Raw genomic sequence first — 19,204 nt, forward strand, 5'->3', positions numbered from 1 at the left:
CACGGAGGGTTCACGCGCAGCCTCGCAATCCTCGGGCCCTCTCCAGGAAGCAAACCGTTCCTCCCGGCCCCCTCCTTCCTAGTCTGCCCCATGACTCATGCCCGAGCCGGGCTGGCAGTAGAGCCCAGGGTGGCACAAAAAACTCTCCACCGTGACTAGGCAGAAAAGAAGCGGGAGCCAGCGCCAGGGCCTTGCCAGCTCTAGCAACCCAAGAGATGCACGCGGAGGTGTGGCCGGGGCGGGGCCGGGACAGGGCCCCTGCACCCTGGGCGCCAGAAAACTGCACACCCTCCCGCTCCACGATTGGCCGCTCCGGCCACGGGGGCCTATGGGGTGGTCCTCGCCTAGCCAATCAGGGGCCCCGGGGAGCCCATTCATTCACAAAAAACCAGCAAGGAAAGGAGCCTGGCGAAGCCCGGAATTGCCTGGAACTTTGAAACACCGGTGCGTTCCGTGGGGCCGACGCAGGAGTCCAGGAGGACCCGATCGCAGGAAGCTAGACGCGTACAGGGACGGTCCCGTTCCGGCCTAGCAACCCGGGCGTGGCGCGCCATCCTCCTGGGCCACACCGACTGGGGCTCCGCCCCCGACCCCATTAGGACACGCTGGACGCCCAGCTCACGCTGGGTCGCCAAGGGCCACCCAATCCTAAGGAAGGCGGCGCCTGGGCAGCTTCCTGGCAGTGAGATCCACGCAGGTGGCCCAGCGGCGGCTGCAGCCACGTGTGCGTTGAGCAAGGAGCCCCCCGCCCCCGCCCCGGTGCCTTCCTCCCCCGCCGGCCACTCACGGCAGTCGTCCTCGTCGCTGTTGTCCGAGCAGTCGTCGTCCTCGTCGCACCTCCACACGGAGGGGATGCAGCGCTCATTCCGGCACCGGAATTGGTCTTCTTCGCACTCTTTGACCGGCCCTGCGCGGGGGAGATGGGGGCGTGAGCAGGGTGGCGGATAGCGCAGTCCTGGCTGGGGGGAGGGGTCTACTGGGGTGCAGGAGAGGGGGCGATGATGGAGCCAACGACCTCGGGAGGCCTCGGGCCCCCTCGATCCGGAAGGAGGGGAATGGTAACGGGATGGCGGGCTACTCCGTGGCAAGACGAGGCCAAGCACACTGTCTGTGTCACACGATTTGACTATACCCCCCATTTAGAACACTCACTCGCACTCACGGCCCATAGCCAGAGATCTACGCAGGCATGGCCCACAGGGAGCCCCCTAACACGCCGCGACGCAAGCACTGGGCGCTGCGGGCACATCCCCCTCGCACGCAGCCCCTCTTTCTCCGCGGCGCGCAGGGGTCGCCGGAAACGCATTGTCAAGCGGAGAAGTCTCCCGGCTCAGCTCTCACCGCCGCCGCGAGGCGTGCGTGTCAAATAAACCCCACTGGCGAGATTCACGCAGCCCACCCAAAATCATCAATGACCACCCCTAACCTGCAAAGTTCCCGGCCCGTCTGGCCCCCACGGGGCCCATCCCCCAGGAGCAGGTGCCAGAGGGCAGAGCCAACAACACCGAGAGCCGCGGGGGAGGGGGTCGAGGGCAAATTGAAGGATAACTGGGTCCCGAAAAGCCTAACCCACCCAGGCCCGGGCTCGGGGCCCCCGCGCAACCCGCATCCCGGTCCCCGGGCCGCGCTTTGTTGGCGGCTCCGGCGGCTCAGAGCCCGGCCAGGGACCAGCCTCACGCACCTTCGCCGCCGCGCTGTGGATCTGCCGCCGCCGCGAGATGCTGGAGCTGCAGCAGCAGCAACAGCAGCAGCGCCAGCGGCCGGAGCGCGCCCCGCTCGGGGCGGCCCATGGCGGGCCCCGGGCTCCGGCCGCCGCGCCCCGCGCACCCCGTGCGGCTGCCGCCGCCGCGCCTCAGCCCGCCGAGTCCTTGCCGCGGCGCCGGGGCTGCCGCTGCCCCCGCCGCCGCCGCCGCCGCTGCCGCCCGCCCCGGCTCCTCGGCTGCATTTCAAGCAGGTTCCGTGACGCTCGGCGGCGGGGCGGGCTCAGGCTGGGCGCGCGGCCCCGGCCCTGGGCGGCCGCCGCCGGCGCGCGCGCCCCCTCCCGCGGCCGCCTCCGCCCCACGCTCCTCCCGCCGCCGCCGCCTCTCCCTCCTCCCTCCTGTCCTTGGTCCACTCCTCCCTCGGCTGGCTCGCAGTGACCCTGCTGAGGGCCCGCTGGCGAGTGGGAGCCGCAGACGCTGGAATGAGCCGGGCGAGGCCCCTGCCCCAGAGGTAGCAGACAGGCCAGGGAAAGCAGCACTGGCTGCCTGGAGGAGGTGACAGGCTGATAGATAGGAGGCTGAGGGGTGAGTAAGAAACAGTGAACCTGGGCTGGATGGGAGATGATGTTCCCTGGTGCACAGGCCTGTGCAGTGTGCACATGGGACAGAGGTGGTGGTGGTGGGTCAGGGTCTCCATACCAAGACATGTGAGATCAGGAGAAGCTGGGGGAGCTGGACTGGACCTAAGCACACCTCATCCGCTCCCACCCAGATATGATGCATGTGTGGAACTGGTTAATGTGCCCATGTGCCTCTGTGCATATTACATGCTCATGTGACCGTGGCTGAGGAGGCAGGTGGCTTCAGTCTGGCACACGGACTTTATGCATTCATCCTTTTCAGCACTCTCCATGGCGCCAGGCAAAGGGGCAATCGGGGGGACCTGCAGGGACAACACCAAATTCTTTGCTATGATGGACAAGGGAGGGGACTGTGGCGCTGCACAAAAGGAATGTGTTATCCCTGCCTATAGGGGACACACACCCAGGGCCTCTGTCCACCCTCTGTATGAAGGAGAAGTCCCCGTCTCTGGAGGGTCCTAGTCCCATCTCACCCATGCCAGGGTGCAGAGAACAGACTGGGAACTAGATTTTAGCTGCCTGCTGGTAAGTGAGGTCGAACCCACACAACCTTCTTTGGAAAATAAGGTTTGAGGGCATTGGCCACTAAAAGAGACAGACTGGCAGATGTCTAGGCCCAGTAGAAATCCCCCCCTTCCGTCTCCCCCTGCCCCTTCTCCTCCATGACAGAGGGGCAGAAGAGGGAGCTTCAGGAGCTGTTAGTCCCAGGCCTGGAAGCCACTGTCTCATCAGCAGCCCTATTACTGAGCCATATTCCTTCCCACAGGGGGCAGCCCCTTGGCAATGGCTGTGGCCACCTCATGGGAGAGGGGCACAGACTCCAGAAAGCCCAGCAAGTGCTCTTGCCATTACCCCTTTTATCCTTTGTTCATTCAGTCATTTAACAACTGTATCCCAGCCCTGCTCTGTGCCAACGCTTTCCTGGGCCTAGGGGCGACAAGGTGAATCAGACATGGTACCAGGCCTGGTGAAGTCCCTGACTGATGGGGAGACAGGCCATCAACACACAATGAAATGCATGCACACTTTCCACAAAAACTTATGGAGCACCTACTCTGTGCCCGGCATTATCTGAGGCCCAGGGATACAGTGTAGAAATAGAGGAGGTCTCTCTTTGTTCTCCTGCAGCTTACATCTTCCTTGGGAGAGGAAAACACAAAGGCAAGAAAACAAAAAAGATCATTTCAGATCATCATAACTACTATGAAAAAAAAAATAAAACACGGTGATGTGAGAGTGATGGGAAATAACAGGTAAACAGAGAAGGCATCTCTGAGGAGGTGACATTTCCCTGAATGGCAAGAAGGATGCTCTAGATTGAATGCGTGTGTCCTTCCAAAATTCATATGTTGAAACTTAGTGTCCAGTGCAAGGGTATTTGGAGGTGGGTCTTTTGGGAGACAATTAGAACGTGAATAGAATTAGTGCCCTTATAAAAGAAGCCTCAGAGGGATCTCTGGGCCCTTCTGCCATGTGAGGACACTGTGAGAAGACAGTCATCTGTGAACTAGGGAGTGGGCTCTCATCAGATACCAAATCCGTTGGTGTCTTGATCTTTCAGTGCCTTGATCTTGGACATTCAGCCTCCAGACCTGTGAGACTTGAATTTCTGTTGTTTATAAGCCACCCAGTCTATGGTATTTTGTTATGGCAGCCCAAATGGACTAAATGCCCAACAACATGAAGACCAGGTGGAAGGGCATTCCTGGCAAAAGGAACAGCATGACAGGGCTGGAACCTGCTGGTGAGGAGAAGGTGGGTGCATCAGGTGAGGTCAGAGGGAGTCAGGAAGGCTCTGATCACATGAGGGCTTTGTAGGTCACAGCAAGGAGTTTGGGTTTTATTCCAAGCACGGTGATGCCTGCTGTGACAACAGGATGCCTGGGACTATGGAGCCCAGGATGGAGTCCCTCGTGTAGCCCAGACTGACCTCTCCAAGTCAGCGGTTCCTCCTCTACTCTGTGATCTTAAGAAAGTCAGTCCCCATCGTTAAGCCTCAGTTTCTCCTCTGAGAAATGGGGGAGATGGGGAATTTCCAAGGTAGATTCTAGTTTTAAGATTATTGTGTGGATTGCAGTTCAGAGGCAGCAAGGTTAGAGAGGTTAAGAGCCTGGGCTCTGGGTTAGACTGCCTGGGTTTAAATCTGTTCATTCCCTTCCTAGCTATGTGACCTTGGGCAACTCACTTAACCTCTGTAGCTCAGTGTCTTCCTCTAAAATGGGAATGATGATAGAACTCATCTCACAGGGTTGTGAGGATTATATTAGATGAGATTATGTATGCACAGGATGAAGTATACAGTTGGCGCATATTAACCATTATTTATGTTACTATAATTCAAACACAACTCCCTTTTCAAAAACCCCCAGTGACTTCCCAACACTCAAAGAATAAAGATTGAGCCCAGGCATTCACTGACTTCCCCTCCCAAGGGAGATCTTTGTTCATATGGTCTCCCCCAGATCCAGTGGCCAAGATGGGCAGCTCCTTGTTTCTCAACAGCCCACATCAGAGGTTTTCTAGGCTCCCCTCAGTCCACAGCCAACTTGGGCCGCTTCCCTCTCTCCCTAGTCAGCCTGTGACCTCCCTGAGGACAGGAAGCAACTCTCCTGAACTTCTGGGTCTCTGCCATGGGGCACATTTGACCAATATTTGTTTCTGCCTTGCTGAAGTTTTCTGTACCCCCAGGAGGACTATGTCATACTCATCCTTATTTTCAGAGGATAAGTACAAGGCCTGCCGCACAACTAGCGTTTGATAAATGATGCTTAAATACTCGAGAAGGTTAACAGGTAAACCATATCAAGTAATGATAACAGCTAATTCTTACAGTACACTTGCTGGGGGCAAGCACCATCGAAGTGCTTTAAATGCTTTAACTCATTTAGTCCTTATAATATCCCCCCTGAGGCAGGTTGTGTGTTTATCCCACTTTACAGATGAGCACACTAAGGAATGGGGAGGTCACACAGCTAGTAGATGACAGAGCCAACATTTGAACCCAGGTGGCAGAACTGGGAAGTTTTCAGGGCACGTAAGTTGGCTAATTCCGGGGAGGGGCAGTTGGAGAAAGCCCAGCCCCTGACAGACACCAGGCACCAAATGGACACTGGGGTACAGTTTTTGCTGCCTGGGTGATTTGTCCCCACCTGTCCTCTCGCTCCATCCTGGGATGACTCAAGCAACCGTACAGGCTGTGTCTGCTTTTGGGTGTCCGAAGAAAACCCTCAAACCCAACCCCAAGCGCAGTGAGTTTGCCACAAGAAAGAAACAAATGTCATTCCACCTGCTGTCAGCACGTCACTCTGCCCTGCCCAAGCCTCCATGTTCTGCCTCCAGAACTGCTGGGGCCCAGCAGCTCACCCGATGCAGCTCCACTCCCTCACCTTTGCCCCACAAGAACTGGAGCTTCAGGCTTTTGCCAGTCTGTACCCTCTGCCTAGAACACTCTTGCACTGTCTGACTTCTATTTCATCCTTTGAGCCTGAGCTCAAATGCCTCCTCCTCTGGGAAGCCTTCCAGCCTCATCCAGAAAGGTCACAGCCAGAGCCTAAAGGCTTTCTGCATATATCTCCGCAGACTTCCTTGACTGGACTTGTGCTAGGTGAGGCACAGATGAGCAAGACTAAGTCCCTGCCTTTGAGGATCTCTGGTCTGGGGGCAGACAGTGACAGTGCAGGGTAATAACCCCTGGTGGGGCTGCTCAGGGGGGTCAGATTCCCACGCCCAGGTACCCGAGGCTATGTCACCCACCCAGCCAGGGTAACAAACCAACGACCTGAGAATCACAGCTGAGCTGTAAGGGCAGCAGAGCTCTCCCACTGTCCATGGCCTTCAGTTTACAGAAGTCTAGCCCAAGTCTTTCCCGCTGTACTGTGAGCCAATTGCTAATTTCTCTTTGCCACTTTTCTCTGTATTTTTTCCTCTTACTCTCTCTGGCTAGACAGAATATCTTCATTCCTGTAAAAAAGGTATTCTCATTCATTACGTGTACTTATATAGGTCCAAACTGCTAGGGTTTAAATCACTTGCTAACTGTGTGACGCAGGGCAAGTTATTTGAGCTCTCTGTGCCTCAGTGGCCTTATCTATAAAATGGGGATGACAATGTTACCTAATAGTATTAGTTATCTATGACTGCATAGCAAAATACACCAAAACTTAGCAACTTAAAGCAACAATACATATTTATTATTTCTCACAGTGTCTATGGGCTGGGAATTTGGAAGCAGCTTAGTTGGGTCACAGTGTTAGTGGTGCTGTGGCCTTCTGAAGGTTTAACTGAGGCTGGAGGGTCTGGGTTGTCTCATTCACATGGCTGGCAAGTTCTTGTTGGCTTTGACAGTATGACTCAGTTTTTCACCACATGGATTTCTCCACAGGACTGCTTGAGTGCGCTTACAACATGGCGGCCAGCTTCTCCCACAGTTACCCATTCAAGAGAGACAGAGAAAGCAAGGAGAAAGTCATAATGTCTTTTTATGATCTAACTGTGGAAGTCGTACTGCATCATTTCTGCAATATCCTACTGGTTACCCAGGTCAGCTCTCGTCCATGTGGGAAGGGACCATACAGGAGCATACCAGCCAGAAGACATAGATCACCGTGAGCCTCTTGGAGACTGGTTGCCACACTCATAGAATTGCCATCTCATAGAATTCGTGAGGATGAACGAAGTTAGTATACATAAAGTGCTCAGAAGAGTTTTCGATACATAGCACACCCTGTATAAGTGTTGGTATTGTTGTTGTTTCTGTGAGTTAAGAGTACAGAGTAAGCCTCCATAACGATTATCTACAGTTACCATGAACATCATTGCTATTAGCTGCAAGGACCCCTTCATGACACAGATGGAGACACCCAGCAACTGAGAGGATGAAGGCGTTTCACGGTTTCATAGCAGACCACAGGCAGAGCAGGACCAACCCCGCCTTGGTTTCTTGCCTCCTGGCTATGTACTCTCAGAAGAGCTGGAGTTTTTTTAGTAATCCTACACCCAGTGTGGGGCTTGAACTCAGAACCTCAAGATGAAGAGTCACATGCTCTTCCAACTGAGCCAGCCAGGTGCCCACCCCCCCATATTTGCTCTTTTATGATTGGCTTGTTTCACTTGGCACAGTGTCTTCAGTGTTCATCCATGTTGTAGGGTACTATAGAACTTCCTTCCTTTATAAAGCTGAGCAATATTCCATTGTGTGTGTATTTCACATTTTGTTTATGTATTTATCCATTGATAAATAAATAAGCCCATTGCCACTTGGGTTGCTTCCATCTCTTGGCTATTGTGAATAATTCTGCTATGAATATGGGTGTACAAATATCTCTTCAAGATCCTGCTTTCAGTTATTTTGGGTATATACCCAGGAGTGGAGTTGCTAGATCATATAATGATTCTATTTTTAATTTTCTAAAGCACTTCCATACTGTTTTCCACAGCGACTGCACCATTTTATATTTTCACCAACATGGCACAAGGGCTCCAATTTCTCAACATCCTCACCAACACTTGCTATTGCTGCTTTTGCTCTTACTTTTTTGACAGTAGTCATTGTAAGGGTATGAGGTAGTATCTCACTGTGGTTTTGATTTGCATTTCCTTGATGATTAGTGATGTTGAGGATCATCTCATGTGCTTCTTAGCTATTTATACATTTTCTTAGGGAAAATGTCCATTCGAGTTCTTGGCTCAATTTTTAAACCAAGTTGTTTGGTCTTGTTGTTGTTGAATTGTAGGAATTCTTTATATAGTCTGGATATTAGCCCCTTATTGTATACATGATTTGCAAAGGTTTCCTCCCATCCCATGAGTAGCTTATTCACTCTGTTGATTGTGTCCTTTGATACACAACTCTTATTTTTAATATAGCCCAATTTGTCTATTTTTCCTTTGTTGCCTATGCTTTGGGTGGCATATCTTGGGAGGATTTTTATGTGATCACAACAAAATAAATGCTATTCCCAGTGTGCCATGATGAATTTTTTTTCCTGCACAACTTTGTGTCTTTCCTGGAATTAATAATTGATTCTTTTTATTTTTATTGTCTTATTCTTTGCTTAATTTTCTATGTATTCATCCCTTATTCATCCCCAAACTCTCCCTCAATTTGTGTAAATCTCATCTTAACACAATCACCCATATTAAGGACTCACTGACTCGTGTGGAGGAAGTCCTTGCAGATCTCTGACGACTCTATCTGGACGGGTGGACGGCAGGGCCAGCTGCTCAGCTCTCGTCCTGGACTTTCCCTTCACGGTCACCTGGAGGTTTCTCTGCACTTTTCTCTTATGTCAAATCCCTTGCTTCCCACATCCCACATCTTCCTCTCTTTTTTTTTTAAACTTTTTTACATTTATTTATTTTTGAGAGACAGAGTGAGAGAAAGTGAGAGTGGGGATGTGGCAAAGAGAGAGGGAGACACAGGATTGGAAGCAGGCTCCAGGCTCTGAGCTGTCAGCACAGAGCCTGACACGGGGCTCCAACCCACAGACCGTGAGGTCATGACCTGAGCTGAAGTCGGACGCTCAACTGACTGAGCCACCCAAGCGCCCTCCCACATCTTCCTCTTTTTATACTCACATCTGTATTGGGGGGAACACCTACCCACAGCTTTCTAGAAGGAGGTATTTGAGGTATATTTTTGGAGGCCTTGCATTTCTAAAAGTGCCTCACATTTACTCAATAGCATAACTAGGTATTGAATTCTAAGTTGGAAATCATTTTCCTTCTGAGTTGTGAAGGCTTGCTCCAGTGTCTTCTAGTTTCTGTCGAAAAGTTCAATGTCATTCTGTTTCATCATCTTTTATCGGAGCCCTACTCTTTCTCTCTGGAAGCTTTTAGTCTCCTGTGTCCTCAGTGTGTCTTGGGGTAAAATCTATTTCCATTCATTGTGCCAGGCACGCAGTAGGTCATCTCGTTCTGGAAATTCATCTTCAATCTGGAAAAAATTTTCTGGAACTACCTCTATAATGATTTCCTCACCTCCATTTTCTCTTTTGTTGTTGTTTTTTCTTCTCTTTCTGACTGTCTTTAATTATTTCAATATTGGCCCTCTGGACTGGTCTTCTACATTCTTTTATTTCTATTTTTATTTGTTTATATTTTTTAAGTAATCTCCACACCCAATGTGGGGCTTGAACTCACAACCCTGAGACCAAGACTTGTAGGCTTTACTGACTGAGCCAGCCAGGCACTTTTCTACATTCTTTATATATATATATATATATATATTTTTTTTTTTTTTTTCCACCTCTTTTTGTTCTCCATTCTGGAAAATTTCTTCAATCCCTACAGAGTTGCTTTTTTTTTTTTCCTTTTTCTCAGCACATTTCCAAGAGCTCCTTATTTGTTCTCTGACCACTGCTTTTGCATAGTATCTTGTCTTTTTTTTTTTTTTTTATGGATGCAGTATTTTTCTTTTTTTTTTTTGAGGATGTTAACAATGTTTGTTGTTGTTGTTTTTGTTAAAGTGTTTATCACTATGCATAGTCTCTGCTTCTTCCAAGTTAATTTTTTTCTGACTGTTGAAAAGGCAGGTTATAAATTGGGAGGATGTATTGAAGCACACATAACAAAAAAAGCATTACTACTCAGAATCCATAACAAATTCTTACAAGTTAATAAGAGAAGACAGCAACTCAATTAAAAAAAAAAGAAAAAGAAAAAGAAAAAAAGAAAAAAAAAATAGGGGCACCTGGGTGGCTCAGTGGGTTAAGCGTTTGACTTCAGCTCAGGTCATGATCTCATGGTTTGTGGGTTCGAGCCCCGCGTCAGGCTCTGTGCTGACAGCTCAGAGCCTGGATCCTGCTTCAGATTCTGTGTCTCCCTCTCTCTCTCTGCCCCTCCCTCTCTCAGTGCTCTCTCTCTCTCTCTCTCTCTATCTCAAAAATAAACATACAGTAGCAAAAACTTCAAAACCAAGCTGGTGTCTTTAAGCAGGAAAATGAATTAATAAATTGTGCTATCTCCATATAATGAAATCCCACATAGCAGTGGAAATGAATCAGATCTAACCGCAGCCAACTATGTGAAGGAATCTTAGAAAGATAACACTGAGTGAGAAAAGCTTGTCACAGAAGACTCCATGCAACACGATCCAACACTTTTAAGGTTCAAACACAAGCAAAAATAAACTATGTTGTTTAGGTTTTCATACATATGTGGTATGTAATACAAGTGTTTTGGTTTTGGGGTTTTTTTATTGCGGAAACGATTCATACAAAATTCTAGATAGCAGTTTCTTCTGTAGGGAAGGCAAGGGAATGGGGAAAGGATGAAGCCCACATATTAGTCACGCTCTCATGGTTTTATTGGGTTCAAAGGTTTTCATGATTATGCTTCATAGCCAGGGTGGCCATACATCCGGTATTCCCAGATTTACACCTGTTGTCCCAACATAATTATTCATCACAACCTCTTTCTCAGAAAGGTTCTGACTTGGATAATAAATTACATAATTAGCCTATTTATTTCTTATAAACATGTGTCATACATCCATTTTGTATGTATCTGCTACTACATAATATATGTAATTTTAATGCCAGGGCCATGATATGGCTGCAATGTAATAGGGTATCTGTGGTTTGGCCTGGGCATTCTTCTGAACCAGTCTGGGTATCTGTCCTTGGGACCTCGGATGAACCCCTCTGGCCACTCTGACCTCCCTACGCCTTGGTCCTCACCCCGCATCCTACCCCAGGTCCCACTCTGCCCTCTTCTCCACCTGTCACTCAGTATGGGATGGTCCTCTAGAGGTCCCTAAAATTTCACCCACAGTACAGGACCACCCAGGATCAATGACACCCCCTCTGTGCCAGGCTCTATGCTGAGCAATGGTGGGGACCCAACCTGGCCCTGCCCTTGAGGAGCTGTCAAGGTTCAGGTGGACAGGGAGACTGTGACAGTCCAGCACACCATGGTAGTGACATAGCCTGGGGTGTGGCCCAGCAAGGGTGCAAACATAGCCCAACCCAGGGACCCAAGGAACTGTGGGGAGCTGGGTGGGACAAGTGGGGAAGAGTGGTCTCAGCAGAGAAAACAACATGTAGAGAGCAGTGGTGGAAAAGAGCCAGCTGGACTCGGAAAAGGCAGTTCACACAGGTCAATCTAAGCGGAGCACAGGGCACAGGGCAGCACAGGGGCAGGAAGCAAGCCTGCAAAGGAGACCTCCTGGGGGCCTTGAATGCTGAGCCTGGGACCTGGTCCATATCCTGAGGGTGGGGAGAAGGCACTGAAAGAATCGGTGAGGCCCCAAGAACTATGAAGTCAGGAAGAGTTGTATCAAATGAGGTTAAGGAGAAAACTGGAGAGAGTCAGAGACACAGAAGGAGACAAAGCAATAAAGAGATTTTACTGTTCTGCTAGGTCTTGGAAGCCCACCCCAGCCCAGGCTCCCCTCCTGCATCCCTTGTGGCCACCCGCACACCCATGCTGACACGCTCTGCCGAGGTGACACGCTCTGCAGAAGTGCTCAGTGGTCTTGTGTGCGAGCCCTGGGTTCCCATCCCAGCCTTGCCAAGTTCTACCTGTGTAACCTTGGGCAGTGACTCAGTCTCACTGTGACTCCGGTTTCCTACTCTGTAAAATGAGGATGAAGAACGTATCTACCTCATGGAGGCTTAATGGAATCAAAAAGGGGCTGGAACATAGTAAACTCTCAATGGGCGTGAACCATCCCTGTTCATGGAGCAGAGGCAGTCGGCTGCAGAGACGAGATTTGTGGGCCAGGACTCAGCACAGCACCAGGATATACACCCAGATGCAAGGACTTTGGCGTGTCACTGCTGTACCCTTTGCAACTAGAGCAGTGACTTGTTCAGTGAATAGATGAATGAAATTTCAGGACTCCAAGGTACCCCACTTAGAAATAAAGCCTAAAAGTCTCTCCCTGTCCTTGCCTGGAGTGGGGGTGGGGGATGGAATGTGTATAATGATGCAAAGTGCATTCTCTGAAGCCCAATCCCCCCACCTACAGTTTCCAGTTCCTTTTGGATCCTCACCGCACCCCTGTTGGCAAAGTATCACTGCCTCTACAGATGAGGACACCGAGGCTCTAAAAAGTGTGTCGCCTGCCCAAGGCCACACAGTCAAGGACCAAGCTCAAGACTTCTGGCTCTCACTGCTCCACAGCTGTCTGAATATAGAATCCCAAAACATCAGAGCTGGGAGACCTTGAGAGAGGACATCTTGGATGTGGTTTTTTAGTCGTAGAATTCTTTCTTCAAGAAAAATCTGGGGACACTGGAGCACCTGGGTGGCTCAGTTGGTTAAGCGTCTGACTTCAGCTCAGGTCGTGATCTCATGACTCATGGGTTTGTGCTCTGCTTCAGGCTCTGTGCTGGCAGCTCAGAGCCTGGAGCCTGTTTCGGATTCTGTGTCTCCCTCTCTCTCTGCCCCTCTCCTGCTCATGCTCTGTCTGTCTGTCTGTCTCTTTCTCTCTCTCTCTCAAAAATAAATAAACATTAAAAAAAATCTGGGGGCACCTGGATGGCTCAGTCGGTAGAGCATGCAACCCTTGATTTCAGGGTTGTGAGTTCGAGCCCCACGTTGGGCATAGAGCCTACTTAAAAAAAAAAAAAAAGAAAGAAAGAAAAATCTGTGTGAAACCTCCAGATCTGAAATCTATCGAAGAACATATTAGTCATGCTAGTCTGGGCTCTACTAAGGTAGCAAATAAACCCCGAAATCTCAATGGGGTAACACCATAAAAGTTTATTTCTTGCTCACACAACTACAATGTGGGTCAGTGGCTCTCCTGAGCATCTCTTTTCCACGTGACAACTCAGGAATCAGGTTCCTTCCGCATTATAGTGCCACCGTATGTAATGTGACTTCACTGCACTGCCATGTGGGAGGTAAGGGAAAGAGCAAAGAGTGTCACGCTAGCAGTTTTCTAGCTGGGCCTGGGAGCAGCATACATTACCTCTGCCAACACCCTTTTCAAAAAACCCCAGCTGCTGGCTTTTGTCACCTTGGGCAAGACCGCAAGAAATGCAGTCTTCCTGGGCACCCAGGAGGAAGAAGTAAGTCTGGCGAGCCCGTGGTGTCACCACGTGCTTCTGTTGCAGGGCAAAGAGGAATCCCAGGGGCCCGTAGCTGGCATCGCTCCACCCAAGCCGCCTCCCCAACGGGGAACATAGTCTGAAAGTCTCCACTTGTGTCCAGCAGCTGGAGAGGCTGCGGCCCAGAGAGGGGCAGGATTTTTCTGTCCAGCCTCACTCTGGGAGTCCCCACTCTCCTGGGGGGAGAGCCCAGCGCCCAGGCTTCTTCTAAAGCTGCTCTCTGCTCTGGCTGTTTGGCTGAATTAAAGGCAATCAGCCTGGTGCTGAGGTTTCCTACCTTTGAACTTTTTCTGCTGTCATCTCTTAAACCCTCGTGCCAGGTCCAGCGGTCGTCTCGCAGCACCTGGGACAGCCTGAGACACTCGACTCCTTCAGATCAGGGGTTGTAAGAGCCTGGGGTTGAACCTGCCAGGGATGTTGCCTCCACCTGGTAACTGGGCCACTGCCTGTTAGGACCCGGAAGTGGGGCTGGGAGAGCCGCTGCTGTTCCACTGACGCCTAAGGTGTTGAGGCCCAGAGCCCCTATCCTGGCATGTCCAGGAGGTGGCTTCCCAGAGCGAGAAAGGCCACACTGCTCCCTAGCAAAATCTACCCAGATCCAAAGAAAGACGCCCCCCCACCCAGAGGTCTCCCTGCCTCTGCTGCTCCTGTGGATGGCAGGTGAGGGCTCGGGGGACCCAGCACTGGCCTGGGGGCCCAGGGACCCGGAGCTCCCTCAGGAAAGGTGGCCCATTTCTGCACCAGTGGTATCACTTTTGGCAAGTCCCTTCACCTCTCTAAGCCTCCGTTTCCACACCTTTAACGTGAGTAGGACGATCCCACCTGTCAGAGGTGTCAAGGAGGCTTGAGACGTCAGTGCTGTCAGGGCCAGGACCATGGGGAGGCCTTGGAGGCCCCTGGGGTGGAGTTCTCCCCGTTTGGCCTTGTGTTCGGCAAATGCTGCTAAGCGTTTGTTCTTACTATTTAAAGACAAGATTGCTGCGGGTGCCTGAAGCAACAGCTGGGGCCTGGTCTGGGGGCAGCAGCTTGCTGGGCCCGAAGTGGTCTGAAAGCACAGTGGCCAGAAGAAAACGGGAGCCAGGAATCAGCCCAAGAGGACCCCTCCCTCCCAGGACCCTCCACCCAGGAGCCCAACACACACATCATTTATCTTCCTCTCCAGGCCTGAGCTCCAGCCGGAGGTGGCGGCCTGGTTTCCCAGGCCCCGCTACGTGGCCTCCAGCCTGTCTCCGAGGAGATGTCCTCCCAGCCTCGGGGCAGAGCCGGCCAGCCCACCCTGGGGAATGACTTCAGTGTGTGTGCACATCAGCACATCCGTGTGTGATCCCACCGCTGGGTGGCGGTGCGTGTTTCTGCATGATTGTATACTGGCGTGTGTGTTTGGGAGTGTAGAGGCTATTTCTGCAGGTTCTGTGGGGGTAGCTGCGTCCCCATGTGCTTGGACGTGTGCTGTGAGCGCGAACACGTGGGTGTGCGGGAGGATATGTACATTCACAGATGTTACCCTGTTGCTTGCTTGAGTGTAAGCATGTGCACGGGTGCCTTGGTTAGGGGGTCACAGATGTATGCATGTGCCTTTGGCAGTTGGGGTTTAGGTGCCTGGGTGTACCCTATGGAAGAGAGCTGTTGTACGTTTCTGTGTGGCTGCATGTTTCCGAGGGCGTTGCTGTGTGTTAGGAGGGGATTATGTGCTTGTGTAAAACTCTCAGGTACATAGACCAGAGTTTTGAGACAGACACACAGTCATGATGGCGTGTGATGGGGGCATGACAGAGGCTGTGAGGGCCATGGGATTCCAGAGGAAGGTGGGACAGACTCTGCTCACAGGGAAAAGAAAGTCTTTCCAGAGGTGGAGGCTTCAGGCAGAGGGAATAGTTCAAACAGAGGCTCAAGCTTGGAAAGGGCATGTTGGAACAATGTCGTAAAAGTGTCTTCACTTAAGAGGATCTGGAGGGGGCAGGATACAGGACAGGAGAAGGCAAAGGATGTGATCTTGCCTCCCATGGGGCCCCCTGTAGGGTTACAGGCCAGGTTCAGGGAACTGAGGGGAGAGGTCCCAGGATGGAAAACAGGAGGCAAATGCCTCCTTCCTGCATCAGCTGGGCCAGCCCGGCCTCGGGTTTCCAGGGAGATGGGTGGCATCTCTCCTGCACTGTTCTCAGCCTGTTAACTCTCTGTCCTGGTGGTTATGGCCTGTGTCCCCAGCCAGTGCCTGGGGCGGAGTAATGGCAGTCAGAACAGTCTGGGACAGGAATCCCCGGGGCCTGTGTCCATAGCCCGTATGGGTTTAGGGTCCAGCATGTGATCATGCACGGTGCTCTATGTTCATAGGGTAGTGGGGCAAAGGGGCTGGGCACAGGCTGCAAGGTGGCAGCCTCCACTCACCAGCTGCAAACCCGGGGAAGGAATGGAAGAAGCCCAAAGTGCCAAAGCCCAAACTGTGGCCCCAGCCCTCTGCCCTGCTGGTCTCCCTGCCCCTTCCCAGAGACCCTCTCCTAAACCCAGTCCCTCATCGGAAACCCCTTCATGGCGGTTGCCCCAGCTACAGGAAGTCACGTGTTTCCCATCTCGAGAATCCTCTCACACTTGCACTGTGACCTTGGACGGGTTTCAGTGTCTCCCAGCTTCGGTGGGTTCATTTTTCACCACACGAGCTCGTCGCTAGTAAGAGTCCCTGACTTGTGTGTTGATGACTCTCACTTATGAAGCACCTGCTGTGTGCCAGGCTCTTTCCAAGCACTTTACCTGTATTAAGTGAATCCTCCCACCAGCCCTGTAAGTGGTATACTGTTCCCTTTTACCCCTCCACCCCAGGGCAGAAGAGGTCCCACGTCATAGGGCCACATGAGGAACAAATGAGATCACAGAAGAAACTTACTTTGCGCTGGGGACCTGATAAGTGCTACATACGTATTTGTTGTTACTATGACTCCCAGAACCTCAAAATTTACAAAACACCAGGACCCCCCTTGTGCCCCTCTAGGAACAGGGAATAGGCATTATTATTATTACCATTTTTTCGGTGTTCATTTCATTCATTCATTCATCAGCCCACCACGCATCCGATGACCAGGCCTGGGCCAGGAACTCTGGGAACCATGAGACAAGAGCCTGGGGTCCCTAACTTGACTCAGGCGTAGAGAACCCACCAGCTTCCAGGACTGGTGTGGCCTGTAGGGACTGGAGAATGTGACTCACTCCAGTGGATTGTTTTCCTGGCAGAGGGGGGACCCACAGAGGCTGGATCTGATTTTTCAAAAAAAGTGAAAAATCTAGATTTTTGTGCGAAATTCCCTGATCTTTTATAAGTGTTGCCAATGAATTTGATTAAAACAAACAGGAACATAGACTACTATAAATGCTGTGTCCTGCTCATGGAATGTTCGGACCCTCTGGGAAATTGAGGCCCAGAGATGTAAGGAAGCCTGCTCAAGGTCCCACAGGTGGGGGCAGAGCTGGGAATCTTGAGTCTGCATCCCCTTCACCAGGTCCAGAACATGCAGAATTGGTGGGCTTTGGTCGTTGGCCCTCCAGTTGTGATCGGCCGCCTGAAAGATGCCACCAAGACCCAAAAGGTAGAGCCCCAAGCAGTGGGGAAGGACAGGCTGCCCAGCTCTCAAGTCACATTAAGAAAAGTGATGTCATTAAAAATTTTAAAAATCAATCCACGTTATGGCCTCTCCCACTTCCGGCTTGCACACCTGTGCTGGTGTGTGCAGCATTTGCAAGGGCAGGACTGGGAACAGCACTGGGAGCCATAGGATTCCAGCTTCCTGGTCCCCTGAGAAGATCTGACTAGCAGGTGGGTGTCCAGAAGCTGGGGGCATCATGGTAGCCAGGGCAGGGAGGGCCCAGCTGATTAGACAGTGGCCAAAATTCTTGGACACCAGCAAATAATGTGTTTGGTCCAATCCTCCAAGGACATAAATGTGACTTGGGCCAGTCCCATTTACCCTCTGGGCCTGGATTGTGGGGTTGATGGTTCCAGGGCTATGTGATAGAGACAGAGCAAATGTGGCAGTCTCTTGGCTTTGCAGAGCCTCAGGCCCAGCTTGAGGAAGGGGACTCTGCTTCTGAGAAGGGGTACTTTGGGAGCCTGGGGCTGGGGCAAGGCTGCCCCTCAGCTCAGGCCTTCCTACACCGTGAGATACCTGGCTGGAAGGGAGCCCAGAGATAGCTTGCCTTCCCCTCCCCTCCCCTCCCCTCCCCTCCCCTCCCCTCCACAGAGACACTGACGAGCATTCACTCTGCCTCTAACTGCACAATCTGGGACAGGCCACTCACCCCTCCCAGGCAGCCCATCCATCGCTGAGCTGATCATAAACACCTTTTCCGTGGACCTTCTGCCTGGTTCCTTTCAGCAAGTAGCATGGTGGAGTGGAAAGCATAGCCCCCAGTTACTTAGCCCCTCTGGGTCTCAGTTTCCCCATCTACAAATTGGGAATAATATCACCTGCTTTGCTGTTTGTAAGGATCAAACACATCTAAAGCATCCATGCCTGGCACATAGTAGGTGCTCAATCAGGACAGTTTCCTTCTCCCATGGGGCCGCATACCCAAAGCCTTCAGGAGCCAGGCACTTTGCATCGGCTCAGCTTCACCCGCTGGTTTAATTTGCCTCTTCCACACTCAGCATGGCAGGCACTAGGTCAACAGTGCCGATCCAGTTTCTTGCCATTAACAGAAGGTGCTGTGGATTCCTGGAGTCCAGGCTGGAGCCTCCAGCCCCCTGTGGGGCAGCCCTTTGGGTTGGGGCTTGCCAGGCAGACCAGGCTGGGGGCTGGCCAGGAGGACTGCAGTCTGACAGGCCATTCGCCAGACAGCCAGTCAGGCCCCAGCCTGGTCCTGGCCTCCTCTTCACTCTCCTGATTCCACCACGTGTCTCCCCCCATGTTGCCCACTCCAGGCTAGGTGCCCACCTTCCCTCACCTGGCTAATTCCCCGGCCTCCTCACTCTTCTCTTTACTTCCACCCTTCTCTCCCCTAGTCCTTCCTCTCACTCAGCCAGAAGGGTCTTTCTAAACCTGGATGGGACCTGTTGTTCCCCCATCTAACACCCTGCCATGGCTCCCACTACCCTCTAACTGTTGGTCTGGCATTCACGACCCTTCTCAGGTTAGGTCTTCCTTTCCCCACCTGGCCTCTTGAGGATCTCACTCCTGGAATCTTACATTCAGTAGCACCTTCTTACTTCCCCACCGTTTCACACCTCCAGGCCTTTGCATTTGCTGTGATCCATTCTTTGTTTAACTAATCTCTGAGGCTACTGCTCAGAGGTGCTGCTTAGGCACGGAGATGTGAAAGCAAACAAAAAAGACAAGGACCCTCCCCTGAAATAGCTTGCATTAGTGAGAGAGCCAGAAAATTAACAAATAAGCAAATTTAAAGTGTATCAGATAGGGGGCATCTGGGTGGCTCGGTCAGTTAAGCATCTGACTTCAGCTCAGGTCATGATCTCATGGTCTGTGAGTTCAAGCCCTGTGTGGGGCTCTGTGCTGATAGCTCGGAGCCTGGAGCCTGCTTCAGATTCTATGTCTCCCTCTTTTCCCCTCCCCCACTCACACTCTGTCTCTCTCTCTCTCTGTCTCTCAAAAATGAATAAATGTTAAAAAAAAAATTAAGTACATCATATGGCAATAAGGACTGCTCTCCAAAACAAAAGTAGGGAATGGGGAGGATGGGGACTAGATGTGTTCAGGCAGGGAGGATGCTGGAATTTCACACAGGGTGGCCATTGAAGATCTTGTGGGGCCCAGCTCAGGACCTTTCTACCTCAGGAGAAGCCCCTGTGCCTCGGAATCAGGAG

General features: G+C 51.6%; 1 protein-coding gene and 1 long non-coding RNA gene across 9 annotated transcripts in view; one reads left to right on the forward strand and one right to left on the reverse strand.

The window, feature by feature from the left end:
- LRP8 (LDL receptor related protein 8) overlaps positions 1-1,953 on the reverse strand; it is a 79,329-nt gene extending 77,376 nt beyond the window's left edge. For 2 of the 8 annotated variants that reach the window (XM_045477456.1, XM_045477455.1), the window contains exons 1-2: positions 1,682-1,952; positions 788-907 (exon numbers count right to left, since the gene is read on the reverse strand). In XM_045477456.1, the coding sequence (XP_045333412.1) occupies positions 788-907; positions 1,682-1,790 (229 nt within the window). In that variant the 5' untranslated portion in view covers positions 1,791-1,952. Of the gene's footprint in view, positions 1-787; positions 908-1,681 lie in introns of all 8 variants that reach the window. The other 6 variants (XM_045477459.1, XM_045477458.1, XM_045477454.1 and 3 more) reach the window with 5 other exon arrangements.
- A 174-nt stretch (positions 1,954-2,127) lies between these two features.
- Positions 2,128-7,611, forward strand: LOC123599978. The gene is made up of 2 exons (XR_006713394.1): positions 2,128-2,285; positions 6,723-7,611. It is a non-coding gene; the product is annotated as an uncharacterized LOC123599978 (long non-coding RNA).
- The last annotated feature ends 11,593 nt before the right edge of the window (positions 7,612-19,204 follow it).

Source organism: Leopardus geoffroyi, chromosome C1 (genome assembly GCF_018350155.1).
Source record: "Leopardus geoffroyi isolate Oge1 chromosome C1, O.geoffroyi_Oge1_pat1.0, whole genome shotgun sequence".
Classification (NCBI taxonomy): Eukaryota; Metazoa; Chordata; class Mammalia; order Carnivora; family Felidae; genus Leopardus; species Leopardus geoffroyi.